Raw genomic sequence first — 15,016 nt, forward strand, 5'->3', positions numbered from 1 at the left:
TGCAAACATCTCCCTTGACAGAGTCACTCTTTGTGTGGTTGTGAAACACTGATTTCTCAGGTTTATCTTGATTCAACTCAAAAAAAATATCTGACTAGATTTATGGTAAAGCAAAGAACAAGATCTTATAGAGATTTAAATTATTTTTTTTTTGTTATAAAATGAACATCAGATGCAATTCTAATATTAGCTTAAAACGGACTGCATCTCTATTGGCTTAATTACTCCTACTCAGAATTTCTCAAACAGGTTCCAGCTGCTTCTGTTGAGAGCTTGGGTTTAAAGTAACAGCGTGTCTTCCAAGTGCTGCCCTCAGTTTTTACAATCTCTGTGTTCACATATGGCTGCTACAGTCCATTACAATCAAGTTTGGACTAATGTGCTTTTAAGGATTTCACCTGAAATCAAGGCATTTCAGCACTTAACCATGGAAATCCCTTTCTGAATTCATGCCTAACTAGTTAGGAGTGATTGAATATCAGCTATGCAAATATCAGTGATGTTTTTTTCCCCGATAACTAGGTTTAATAAATATCTTCCCTACCTTCTTAGCCTACCTACCTGTCAGCTGCCCCACATCCATTCTAGGCTGTTCCAATTATGAGGGATTATCCACATATTGGTATGACTCATTAGAAAATACATCAGTTCAGTATATATTCTGTGAAAGGTCTGATTTCAGGAAATATTTAACATTTCTATAGGTATTCCATACGATGTATTTTAATAACGATGTTTTGAACGTACTTATACAAGCATACTTTCCTTAATACTTCAAGCCTTCTTAGCTTTATCACCAGTTTCCTGAACCACATTTTTGGAAACAGATGCAGGTGGCAGAAACAAATGTTTGAAATACAGTACGTTACCTAAATTTCAGCTCTGGAAAGGAATACTGAAGTTAGGATGGTCCGATTTGCTGCAGCTATCAGAGACAGAGAAGGGTAGCATCTGCTACAGCCTGGCAGAGGCTGAGTCCCCTCAGTCTCCATTCTTGGGTTGTTCATAGCATTTAAGTCACAAACCTTCAGCTCCATAGCATCAGCTGTTTTCATCTGAGGCAAAAAGGAGTACCTTCAAGGAAGGAAAGCATGTGGTTGCTTTCTGTGCTGACTACCACTGCCCTATAGTACAGTTCACTCTTAGCAAAAGTTTCTTGCTTCCTATAGAGCACAATTGATACGGTAGCCCAGTGCTACTGTCAAGAACCTATTTGCATTCAAGTCCTTGTTACAGAGCTCTGCCAACGAACACAATCTTCCTTTTTATTACTTTCCACAAAGCACTCTGAACATAACTCCGACCCTTTCCTAGGTGGGAAAAAAACTACACAACAAACACAAAATAAGATCATATTGCTTTGGAGATGTGTTTGGGCTGCTCAGCAGATGAGCTGAGAGAAGAGATTGGCAAATCTCAGGCTCCACCACGAGGTGGTGCTCAGCCCCCTCTGTAACAGGCAGATGGAGCCCCACCAGAGTCAAGGAAGTGCTTGAACTGGGCACTGACACCCCCAGCCTAAGGGCACACAGACAGTTGGGTTCATAAATGATTCTCTCCATGCAGCCCTGCTGGATACAGCATCCCCTGTAAAGTACTGCTATGCTGCTGGAGGAGTCACCCTGCAAGTGAGAAAAGACAAAAAATACCACCGAGTGAGTCTGCTGAGCTAGAAATTCAAAATCCTACCACACTTGCAGAAAAATCTTGAAGTTTGGATAACCTTCTCAGTTCATTCAGGAAAATAAGCTGCATGAGAGCTATGGGGAAAAAAAAAAAAATCCTGCGCTTTCATACAGTTTTGATGCTGCTCCATCTGCTCTGTTGCATTTTTATATGCTTGAAATAAATCAAAGTATGACCAGTGAGAGAAGTATTATAAACTTTGATTATGAGAACTGGTCAATTTTATTTGCACTGCTTGCAACAGCAATGGTGATTTAGGAAGCAATTTAAACATATATGTGTATATAAATATATAGATAGGCATGTATGTTTCCCTTCATCTAAAATTATCCTAAGTGGCAAAATCTTGTAACATAATAAACTGGAAGCAACAAACTTTCATTCTTTCTAGTATAACAAAACATGAAACTAAATGGGGCTAATTTTCTGCTCATGGCAAAAAAAAAAGGCAGTGATACTACTTGCACTTGTGGCATCAATATTCTGACAATCCTAGGACAAGCATTTTCATGAGAGACAGTGAGGATGCGGCAGAATAGGCTGTGGTAACAATGTAATTGGGGTGCATGCAATTCCTGTTACACTATAATGGTAACTACCAGAACACGATTCAGACAACTGTGTACTGACCTCCAAAAACCTCAATTGTCATCTACAAATATGTTTCTTCCCTTTCTTTCTTTTATTAAAGCTGAATCAGAGTTGTTAAGTGATATTTTATATCATCTTTCACAGTAGAACTGACTACATTTTAGCAGTGGCAGGTATTTAATTTGTAACAGCTCTTAAAAACTCCTGGCTTCAATCACCATCCTACTGAGCAAACTCACCTTGAAGCCTACAAGGAAAAAAAAAAATTTTCTCACACTTCTGTAGCCTTTTCAAGGGGCCTCTTTGCAATTAAAACATTTTTGCATTAGTTCTGGCTTTAAAAAAGAATGAAGAATTGCAGCAGCGTTTGCACGTGTCATCTTTTCTGTTTCACTGAATATGCAAAACCTGCTTTATCCAAATTAGAGCCTGTGCCATTATAAACTCTACAAAATGCATGCATCTTTGACTGTACATGCCCACTGGAATGGAAGGAATCCATTCAAATCTATAACCCCTCATATGCTTGCAAAAGGACTTTGGTTTTGGGACAATGAAATATCAAACGTATGGCATCTTTCCCCAACCCAGCTAAGAAAGGTTTGTGGTTTTGCATGCAGCAGAATGATTTGACAAATACTGTCCCTCTTCTTGAAGCTAAGAGCTGAATTCCAAGACAGAAGACCGCAACTTTGTTTAAATGCTTGAATGCTGTAAGAACATTTTGCACTACGGTGGTTCCAAAGATGCTAACAGCTTGGTGGAGGCGGCAACAGCTCGCAACCTAAAAGATGCTGGTGTGAGTCAAAAGCAATACTAGCTACATTTCTTCTTTCCCCTACCAGTTCAAAACAGTGGGCTCAATAATTTAAATAAGATTCCCCTACAAAAAAAAAAAAAAAGTGGAACAGAAAATGCACTAATCCAAATGATGTCAGCATGAAAACAGTTTCTTAATACACAATTAAACCCTTACCTGAACCTACTCTTGCATTAACAATTAATTAGCATAACAACTTCCCTGCTTTGTTTCAAGTTTGCTGGTGATTCTCTACTTCAATTTGTAAGCAATTGAAAATAATATGATATCCTTCGATGATGAAAACTGTACCTGGTAATTTGACCTCTAATTCATGATCAGGCCTGGATTCTGTGAAATCTACCAAGAGGAAAAAGCTATTTTTCCATAATGAAGTGTGCACACATGAGTGTTTAATATAGCAACCACTGAAGTGACACGAATCAAAAAGACATTTAACTGGGAAAATTACTTGGGAACTTCTCTCAGGCTTCCTAACTTTTCATTTTCAGAATGAAAATGTTAAGTATATTGTATTTTCCACTAGCTAAAAAATGGTTTATGATTATATAAAAAATCTTCACCACTGATCAAACACATCCATAGCATCTAGACCAGGCTCCTTGTAGTACTAAGTCTTCCCATGTATTGTATTCCCTTTACACAAGAGAAGCAAGACAACCACAATTGTTTCCTTGGCCCTGAAACCTCAAGAATCAGCTTTTCTTGAGAGGAGCAGATGATAAGCAATTAGAAAATAAGACATCACCACTGAAAAGTTTGCTAAGGGCAAGTTTCCAGAAAAGTAGCAGCAACACAAGCTTAGCATACGCATCATACACCAGTGTGCACCAGCTTGACCAAGTGAGAGTCTCTCTGGGAGAAGGATTCTTGTTCTCTCTGACTCATTCGGCCCCTGCACAAAGTTAGTGTTTCTAAGGTGCTTCCTTCAGAGGCAGGCTGCAAACCCGCAGCTCACCTTTCCCCAGCTCATTTCAGATAGGCCAGAGTTCAAGCACAGAGGCACCAAAGGATGTTTTTAAAGTAAACTTCTATCTTACCCCTCAAGTACCTCTGTGCAATTGCAGTTCTTTGCTCCTCAAGAGAAATTTTCTGGCAGCAGTGCCTTGTGCCAGACAAACCAGCTTTGCACTGCAAAATACAGGCAATGGGTCATGGTGGCAGAAGGACAACAGCAGTCACTGCTTGAAATAGGTAAGTGGTGTGAGGACTGTTAAGCACAGAAAAAAGCTCTCAGCCTGGACAGCCAACATCTCTCTGTCATTATCAACCCTCTCACTATTTGTTCATGGAACAGTATCCAGTATTTAAGTCCTAACGCAGTCACTCTTTGATTTTAAGACAGTCAACAGCCTGAGATGTCTTAATCCTGAAAACAACACATTTACTACTGCCTACACAACTCCCTGATTATTACCACTCACACAGCAAGTTTCCTCAAACTCAGTGCCTTGTGTATAAAAAGAAAAATCAATGAAATTGGAAAAGAAATGACCAAATGCTCAATGCCTGAACAGCATAGACACTGTTTCGGTCTACCTTTGTCCCACTAATTCCACTGTAAGGCAGCAGAAGCATCGCCTTTTTAAGCCCTATAGCATGATATCCACAAACTGTGAAGGCTATAGTTGCTTTCTGAGTGGCTGGGACGGAGTTAATTTTCTTCATAGCATCCTGCATGGTGCTATGCTTTGATTTGTGAACAAAACAGTGTTGAAAACAGGCTGGGAGAGAGTGAGCAGGCAACTGTGTGGTGCTTAGCTATCTATGGGTCTTAAACCGAAACAGTGAGGAAAGAGCAAGCGACAACAGCTGATCTGAAAGGAACACAAATAAACTTATACAGAGAAAGCAGTCAAAATATTTTCCAGGAACAGGGCATTTCTGGGCAACCTGTTCCAGTGTTCCACCAGCCTCATTATAAAATTTTTTTTCCTAATATGTAATCTGAATCTACCTCTCTCTGTTTGAAAGCCATCATATCCCTCATCCTATCACCACAGGTCCTGACGAAGAGTTTCTCCTCATCTTTCCTGTTGGCCCCTCCGTTAGGTACTGGAAGGCCGCTATAAGGTCTCCCTAGAGCCTCCTCTTCTCCAGGCTGAACAGCCCCAACTCTCTCAGCCTGTCCTCGTAAGAGAGGTGCTCCAGATGTCTCATCATCTTCGTGGCCCTTCTCTGGACTTGCTCTAACTGGTCCACGTCCTTCTTATGCTGGGGGCTCCAGAGCTGGACACAGTACTCCTGGTGGGATCTCATGAGAGCAGAGTAGAGGGGGAGAATCACCTTCCTCAACCTGCTGGCCACGCCTCTTTTGATGCAGCCCAGGATGCAGCTGGCCTTCTGAGCTGCAAGTACACATTGCTGGGTCATGTTGAGCTTCTCGTCCACCAGCACTCCCAAGTCCTTCTCCTCAGGGCTGCTCTTGTCCAGCCTGTACTTGTGCCTGGGATTTCGTCGACCCCTGTGCGGGACCCTGCACTTGATTTTGTTGAACTTCATGAGGGCACAGGCCCACCTCTCCAGCCTGTCAAGGTCCCTCTGGATGGCATCCCTCCCCTCCAGTATGTCAAGCGCACCACACAGCTTGGTGTTGTTGGCAAACTTGCTGAGGGTGCACTCTATTCCACTGTCCGTATCACTGACAAAGATGTTAAACAGCATTGGTCCCAATACCGATGGTCTCCACTTGGACATTGAGCCGTTGACCACAACTCTTTGAGTGGGGCCATCCAGCCAACTCCTTATCCACCAAGTGGGTCCATCTGTCAAATCCATGTCTCTCAAGTTTAGAGATAAGGATGTCATGCAGGACAGTGTCAAATGCTTTGCACAAGTCCAGGTAGATGACGTCAGTTGGTAGTCCTTTGTCCGCTGATGCTGTAACTCCATTGTAGAAGGCTACCAAATTGGTCAGGCATGATTTACCCTTAGTGAAGCCATGCTGGTTGTCACAAATCACCTCCTTATTTTCTATGTGCTTTAGCATAGTTTCTAGGAAAATCTGCTCCATGATCTTGCTAAGCACAGAGGCGAGACTGACTATCCTGTAGTTCCCTGAGTCTTCCTTGTTTCCCTTTTTAAAAACAGGGGTTATTTACTTCTTTTCCAGTCATCAGGAATCTCACCAGACTGCTACAACTTCTCAAGTATGATGGATAGTAGCTTGGCAACTTCATCTGCCAGGTCCCCCAGGACCTGTGGATGCATCTCATCAGGTCCCATGGACTCATGCACCTTCAGGTTCCTTGGATGGTCCTGAACCTGCTCTTCTGCTACAGTGTGTGGTCCTTCCTTCTCCCAGTCCCTGCTTTTGCCTTCTCCAACATGGGTGATGTGGGTAGGGCCCTCACTGGTAAAGAATGAGAGAAAAGTGTTCATGTCCTGGATAACCAGGTTTCCCATTTCCGTCCGGAGAGGGCCCACATTCTCCTTGGTTTTCCTTTTATCATCAATGTACCTACAGAAGTTGTTCTTGTTGCCCTTGACATCCCTGGCCAGATTTATTTCTGTCAGGGCTTTAGGCTTCCTAACCTGAACCCTAGTTGCTTGGACAATCTCTCTGTAATCTTCCCATGCTACCTGTTGTTGCTTCCAATCTCTGTTGGCTTGCTTTGTGTTCTTCAGTTGGTCCAGGAGCTCCTTGTTCATCCATGCAGGCCTCCTGGCATTTTTGCTCAACCTCCTCTTTGTTGGGATACATCACTCCTGAGCTTGGAGGAGATGCTCCTTGAGTATCAATCAACTTTCTTGGGACCCGCTTCCCTCCAGGGCTTTATCCCATGGTACTTTACCCAGCAGATCCCTGAAGAGGCCAAAGTCTGCTCTCCTGAAGTCCAAGTTAGAGATCTGATTGCACACCCTCCTTGCTGCCCTAAGGATCTTGAACTCCACCATCTCATGATCACTGCAGCCAAGGCTGCCCTTAAGCTCCACATTCCCGACAAGCCCCTCCCTGTTGGTGAGAACAAGGTCCAGCATAGCACCTCTCCTCATTGCAACAGGAAAGGAAGTCATCCTGCTTTCCTCAAACAGACACAAGAAAGGAAGCTCAACAACTGATGGATAACAGAAAAACATTGCTGACTGGCAACTAGGTAATTCAATTTATCATTAAGACAAAATCCAGCATCACACAGCTTCAAAAGTTATCCTACCAACAAACTTCTTCCTACTTTACTCCAACATTTACCCCCAGCATCTTTCTCTTCTGGCAAAAATAAATAAATAAATAAATAAAACCCCAACGAAACACACCAACCTTAATCTTTGTTATAGCATCCAGAATCTCAATATTTAACTGGAATTTCTAATATTAAGTAATGGGTATCTGGCTTAGTGACTGACTAGGGTGATTGATATGGTTGTTCTGACCATGTCACCTTCTCATTTTTTTTTATAATCCCATGGAAAGGGTCAGAGGCTACAAGAATTTAAAACTGTATATATAAAAATGTACAGCACAAAGACAACCTTTCAAGAAGTGGCATTCAATCAAGAAAAGCTGCTAGGGTGGGAATGATAGCCAGTAAACAGTCATAGCTGTTTTCCAAAAGCAAGTCATTGATTCCTGACAGATGACTGCTGAGTTTCCAAGGTTAGTTTTCTTTCCCGTTACGTCCCACTGCAGCAATTTAGTTAAAAATAACACAGAAAGCTTTCTGCCAAGCTCTGCTCTCAACAGCGCCATCTGTCCAAACTGAAGACCTTAGAAGACCTACTGAAGTCTCCCTCTGAGCACTAGAACTGAAGCATCAGACTAGAATTTTTCAAAGAATGTGACAGTACTAGCTGGAAGATGAAGGCTAACTGCTGCTAACTAAGAGCTGGGCCTAGCTGAAGTCTTGTAAACATGGACTTGGACTCATAGCCCAGATTTACGGCCCCTGAAATATTCTGGGATGTAGAGACTTTGTGATAATCTCAAACTGCAGTTTAGGACTGCAGAAATTAAATAATTACACTACAGCAAAACCTTAATCTTCATGGCACTGTCTGGATGAAGAGGATTAAAGACACGCTGAAAAGCTTTGCTCATTACACCCAGGTTTCTGCACCCCATAATGCAAATCACTAGACCCTCTTTACCGGTCACTCCTTATCCAGCGTGCACTGAGCCTTAAGACTCACTGATTTTGCTTTAAATTTACTGATAAGGTATCCAACATAGCAAGCAGTACTTGTGCTGATCACTTTTCTTTTCCACTATTCAAAGTCTCACTAGAGATGCTCTCTCTGGGTTGTTCTCAGACAAAATACTCATTTTCTCCTAGATCCTAAAGCATGAGTTTCCTTTTTTTTTTTGCCAATTTTCTTGAAATGAAAGAACAAAGTGGATGTTCTGGCAACTAATTACAGAATCTAATCTACAGAAGACATTGTCTAGACAGCAGCAAAGCAGAGCAGCTTCTCATATGTATTTCACCTTTTGCCTCACCTCCACGGAAGATGTCCATGCAGAACCCAGCCCCAAAGGGTCTTGTCCTCTCTACTGCAATTGGAAATGCATGGACATTTTTGCTACCTTTTTAAAAACAAACTCAGGAACACTATTTCACTTTGGAGAGGTGCCTCAGAACAACCTCTGATTTGAAAGCTTAAGTCAAGAGATTTTTTTCTTCCCACTGGGGCCTTGAAGTGGACTCGAATCAAGCAAGTCTGAGATAAAACACTTTACTTGGTAGTAGTTGCCATAGGAAAGATAAATTTGTCTGGTTATGTGTTAAAGCTCATCTGCACACCTACAAAGGAGCTCAGAGAGAAAACATCAGGAGGGCGAACCCAAATATTAACCTGTTGGGTTACATCCAGGCCTATCACAGGAGTCATCAGCCCACCAAAGACCCATTTACATAAGACTAGAGAAGCACAGGGGCACAGTGGCAGGTGGGAACCCAAACCAAGGACTCCCAAGGAAGTCCCAAACACCTTATTTGGGCCACACTAGGGCTGTCCCAGCAGAGCTATTAGACTCAATGTCCAAGCGTGAAACTCATAATCATCTGGAGCAGCTCTTGGTATCACTAAGGGTGTCGCTACCTATGGTGCTACATATGGCATGTAGCGGGAAAGCAGTTTGGGATCACACAGACTTATTATGGGATGTTTAGGTGAGAAACCAAAGGCAGGAAAAGGGAGGAGTTAAGGCAATTGTGGGAGGAACAAGAATAGAGGAGTGAGGGGATACGAAGGATAAACAGCTGGCTGGTCAGTATGCTTGTACAACTGTGCCCTGCACCTGATCAGTACAGTCTATCCTATCTTCTTAAGTTCCCTTCTAACTCTTTCCTGGGTGAGGACTCTCTACTCTGCGTGTGTGACAGTGTACGGGGGTATGAGTGCAGTAAGTGGACTCAGACTACGGGACAGAGAGCCTGTGCGTTCATGCTGCCAGAAACTGGAGTAAGCATGGGTGCGCAAGTAAGCCATCCTCAGCAAAGATCAAGCCAGACTAGCCCAGTGGATATGCGAAGAGGCCTGGGAGCAATGGGGATAGTGGGTCTCCAAGGGCCAGCTCTGGGTGTGAGACCACCTCTGTATCTCTACAGGTGAAAGCACAGGGGGATCAGCTACTGGAATCTGTGAAGTCCTAGCCAAATGTGTGTGTATGATGGCTTGTACCAGAAACTGCAGCAGGTCTGCAGCCTCAGAGGCTTTTATGTCAGCAACTGGGGAGACTAAGATCCAGGGGCCAGCTACCGGGTAGACTGAACATCTGAGCCCAGCTGTTGGAGCAATCCACCTTGTACATATGTGTACGTATATATTCTCACTAGTGCACTTCCATCCTGTCCAGACAGAGAGGACAACAGGGTGAGGCCACTGCGGCTGTCTCTGTCTGTGTGGGTGCTCCGAGTGCCTGCCTGTGACCTGTGGGGCCAGCCAGTTAGACACTTATCAACGCAGTGAATGTGTGTGCCTTGTGTGTGTGTGTGCCTGCCAGGAATACATCTTCAGCCTCACCACTGGTTGAACCTGGGAACAGGGAGTAGCAGCAACCCCACCTCTCTCGGGCTATTGGATCCAGCATGGTATGTTTTCTTCTAAGAGAACTCTTAGTTAACCATCTGACAAAATACCTGAGGACTGCTGTTTCATCACCTGCCTGAAGGATAGGTCTTCCAAAGACAGATTTGCTCACTTCCTTTCTTCTGCACTGCAGTGCAGCAGCAGCACCAGGCCAGACCAACACCCTGAGCCTGAGACTGCTCAAAGGTGAGACCGTTCTCAGTGGGGCTCTAAAGAGCTACAGACACCAGCTTTGCTTTCACCACTACAATATGACACATTAATGACTTGTCACTTTTCAGGCTGCATAAGGATTAATTTCTTCCTGATTACGTTTAAATGGTGTTAGGAAATACCAGAGTCACAAATATGATACGTATGTTTAATCACACCTCTTCACTTTCCAAATAATGTTGTCAAGTTAGAGTACTGTTGAGCTTTTATTAAAATGACAGCAACATCACTAGGAATCAGATAAGTGCACTTGGTTTTCTAACATTTTTATTAGATTAGAATTAGCACAGCTTCCTATTTACTTATGATGATACAGTATGGGTCCCTGCAAAAAAAACCCAAAACTTTAAACCCGTCCCAAAGAGCTGGACACTATGGGTTCATATTTTAAGTTGTTAGTGGCACTTACTAGAACAAAACATTAACATTGCATTGAATTAATGCACTAAATACTGTAAGCATGGCAACTGAAAAGGGAAAATCAATCTCATATTCTAGCTGTCACCTACTGTCAAAGATCAGTCAAAATTAATTGGATCTGAAACAACATGCTAACAGTGGGGCCTCGTAGAGACACAGGATCAACTAGTAGTGATTAGACTGGGATTTTTCAGCTTCTTCCATTTGTGCTTTTAGCAACAGATAAGAGAAGAGGATCAGGATTTGCTGAGGCTTCACGAGTCACATGAAAATAGGGTAATGGCTTGTCTGGCATACTTCAGTGAGAAGAAAGGGCCTCATTATGAAACAACAAGCAATAAGACAGAAGTATTGTATTCACTGTCCCAAAGGCAACTACATTTGGAAGATCAAACCTCCCATAAAGGCAGTGTCAAACTATGTGACTGTGACTACTGACACGACACCTAAAAGGTTTGGAAGAGAGAGAGAGAACTGGACCAAGAAAAATAATACAAGCAATATCCTAGAAAGAACACAAAGTGAAGACACCTCCAAAACCTAGTAAATCTGTAGCACACACAGATATGTCCTCCACACTTAACTTTGGATAGAAAGCTGAAAACTATCTCCATCTGGACTGATCTGAAGTGGGGTCACCAAAAAGGGAATAAGGAAATTAAGGACTAGATATCTTTGAAAAAATGAAGAAAAATCAGAGCACAAGATATTATGACACAAACTATAAAACTACCACAACTTTAACTTTCTTTAAAGTGAACTGTGTATTCAATAAACAGTTTACAGGAGATGGACCAAAGAGCTACTCTTCTCTAGGAAATCCTATTTAAAAAATGCAAATATATGTATACAAAAATCTAAGGGTATTTAGACTATACCTATTCTCATCATAAATCCAGCCAACAAAATAGTGCTATCCATTATGTCTGCGCTATGTTGAGGAATCATTCAATGTACTTTCACATAGTGTATTGTGGGATCCTGATCCTGCTTTTGGTTGTGCTGATTTTACAGTCAGAGGAAAGGAGAGTTACTACCCAGTTACATCTAGGTAAGCAACCGCACTGTTGAATCCTTCTAAATTCAAACTCTGTCAGCATGCACAAACAGATAAAATCAGTTCAGGTATCTCCAAGAGGGAAAGGAGGGGCTGAGATAAGTATTGAAATAAATGCACAGAGAGTAAAAAAAAGTTCCTTTTCTAGGAAAGATGTTAGTCTTCCATTCCAGAACAGTGAGATACAACAGCGATGAGAAACGGAGAGAGGGTAAGAAGAAATGAAGTGACGGAAAACAGTATTTTGCATCAGATACACAATGTCCCAAAAATATCCAATCAAAAACCCTCAATCCTTCCAATGAAAACTAAAAGCAAGTATATTGAAAATCAAATGCTTACCTGGGACAATACACTAGACTCCTCTCAAACAGCATGAGCTTCAGTGCTTGCTGCGGTAGGCTCTTTAACCTACATGTTCCATGAGACCCAAAAGTACAATTCTGTTTACCTTCAAAACCATGTATCATGTCCCTTACATTCAGTCAGCAATGGTGACTGCTTGACCTGAAACTCTTTAAGGGATTGGGAACCCATTTGTCAAGTTACTTTAAAACACTTCTGCTCTTTTCAACAGATCCTGGCAGACCCATCTGTATGTGGATAACTCCTTCTGCACAAGTAAATGTCAGTGTGCCTGCAAGAATGGTTACACTGATATTTAGTTTGCTCTTGCCTAACCATATTTTATTCATGCAAGAGTATACAGTTTTTCATCGATCAGTTCCAAGCAGGTTCGCGTCTAGAAAGCAGGACAGATGACCAGAGTCATTGCAACAGGCAGCAACAAAACAAGGTGTTGGAGGGACTAGGAGTGGGGTGGTTCATTTTCAGCAAAATGTCATAAAAAATAAACTAGGAAAATCCAAAGTGTGTTAAAATAAATAAATACAAAGCTTCAGAGGAAGACTGTATTTAAAAATGCAACAGACTCAATTATTAAAAATGCATGGAAGAAAATGATTCAAGATGTTTTCATGCTTCTGGGGAAACTAACAAAAGCACTGGATTCAGACTGTCTTCCCACTGCTCTGATTATAAGATTTTCTTTTCCTTCTTTTTCTTTTTTTGAATGTTTCTCCCAATTACTGCTAGATTTTGATTTGCATGAAAAACAGACCATTGCTCCTTGCTGCTAAAGTTGATTTCCCACCCAAAGATAGTCTTCCATAGCTAAGCCTTTAACAGCCAGCTGTTATCAAAAGTCGAAGGTGATGACAACATCATCAGATTGTTGTCCAGTACCAGAGGAACTGATAAGGATGCTCAGACGACAGGCATCAACAGGAACTATGGTGCAAGTGTTTAGACAGAGTTACAGGTGGCTAAGTAGCAAGAGCATATGAACTCTTAGGAAGCAAAAGATGCTATTTTTATGCAAATATCCTGTGCTGCTGGCTAAAAGCTGGCAATCACAGCAGAGATTCAAGACACTTTTTCCTTTTACCCACTCTATCTTGAAATACAGTGTTAAAACTTCAAAGAGCAAAAAGAATTCAACAAGAGCTGTCAAGCTTTGAACCATACAGGACTAATCCCACATAGCTCAGCAATAGGGCTGAACAAGGTTGCAGCTCTCAATGTTGTGAACTCATGATCAAGTTCCTACAGCACATCAGGGCTCACAGCTGAAATAATCACACATCAGGCAGCTTGTCACTGGCTACACGCTACCAGGGACCACCTCCCATGACCAAGAAATTAATTGCTTCCACTTCCCTGCAAAGCAGGATCTCAATCAGCTGGCAGTGACCAGAAGGGAAAGCTGATCTATTGTCTGCTAATGTGTGCATTCTTTTTTCTGTCTGCAACCAGTGAGAACCTTTTAGATTTCACAAATATTGTACATGGGGGGGGGAAAAAAAAAAAAAACTGCTCTTGCTGTCTACAAACTTACTCTTAGTCCAAAACTATGGCAAAGCTGTTAAGAAAATGCTTTACAATAAGCTACTCTCAGTGCTGCTATACAATTGTCTCTGCTACTTTAAAGCTCTGCATTCACTTTTGGGGCTGCAACACACCTCTTTCTACCTTCCTGCTGTCTTGGATGAGGCTCACTGGTGAGCAAAAAGACCATAGCCTCTAGAAAACACATGGACCATCCTTGCCTTTCAATCCCTTATACCATTTCCATGTCTAGCCCTACTACATACATCTTTCCACATAAAAACTAACACAGAGGATCTACCAATTCAGCAAAGAATCCGGTTTCAAGTAAGATAAGCATCAAAGCACACTTGAGATCTAAACAACTCCATTCTACGAGAAGTGCTTTTTACTTTGAGGCCTACATCAACTTCGACCTGCTCTTTGAAGTAGAACGGAAAAGATTTTTTTTTTCTCAACCAGTCTAAAATTGGATACCACCTTTTACTATTCTTTTTCAGAGATTTTATAAGCCTTCTTCCCTACTAGTACAAACTGAAAAGGATCTTCAGTAACTCAACAGTTCAGCTGGAATTTATTATAGAAACCTAAGAGTGGTAAATGCTATATACAAGTTTATTATATACCTCTTGATAATATATTCAAAATCTAAGATCTAATTTTTCCTTCTTCTATACCCCCAAAAAATTACTTTGAATAAATACCAGGTTAAGTTGTCACCATTCTGAAATAAAGCGAGCTGGAGGTGTTTTGTTTTTTAAATACTCATGCCTTTTTTGTAGTGGAGAAATGCATACAGTACCTGTTGTTATTCTTATGTGGTTCTTTATAAGTTTTCATAAAGACAAGAGGCTACCAGTGAAATACAATATCAGCTCATCAGGTTCCTCAGGTGCTCTTCTGCAAAGCTATGAAATAACAGTTCATCTCCTCCTTGGAGAAACCTAACAAAATTTTCACGTACAATCACCGTAAGGTCTTCCCTCCCCCTTCAGCTTCATATCCCACCCAACCCTTCAATTTCAGAAGGTTTTTCTTTCAAAAGAAATAAAGGGGAAAAAAAAGAAACTAAAAGAAAAACAGCTTATAAAACAGCAAAGAAAAGAAAGTTATTTTAATATATATAGAAAGAGAACAAAATGAAACTTGAGGGAAAACTTACTGGCGTTACAGTTTATCCTGATACAGTCTAGATGGGGAAAAATAAATGAAAGATGAAATTGCATCCTTCAAGGTAACAGCTGCAGACATCCAAAAACAATCAGTCCACCCTTCCGGGGACAGACACACGCAAAGAGATGTGGCCATTTTAT

The 15,016-nt window shown here is 41.6% G+C and overlaps 1 protein-coding gene across 1 annotated transcript in view; it reads right to left on the reverse strand.

The window, feature by feature from the left end:
- NRXN3 (neurexin 3) overlaps positions 1–15,016 on the reverse strand; it is a 1,051,320-nt gene that overhangs the window by 662,283 nt on the left and 374,021 nt on the right. The window contains exon 11 of the mRNA XM_086748180.1: positions 14,866–14,892. Within this exon, the coding sequence (XP_086604306.1) occupies positions 14,866–14,892 (27 nt within the window). The remainder of the gene's footprint in view (positions 1–14,865; positions 14,893–15,016) is intronic.

The sequence above is a fragment of the Chlamydotis macqueenii genome, chromosome 5 (genome assembly GCF_036417535.1).
Source record: "Chlamydotis macqueenii isolate bChlMac1 chromosome 5, bChlMac1.mat, whole genome shotgun sequence".
Taxonomy (NCBI): domain Eukaryota; kingdom Metazoa; phylum Chordata; class Aves; order Otidiformes; family Otididae; genus Chlamydotis; species Chlamydotis macqueenii.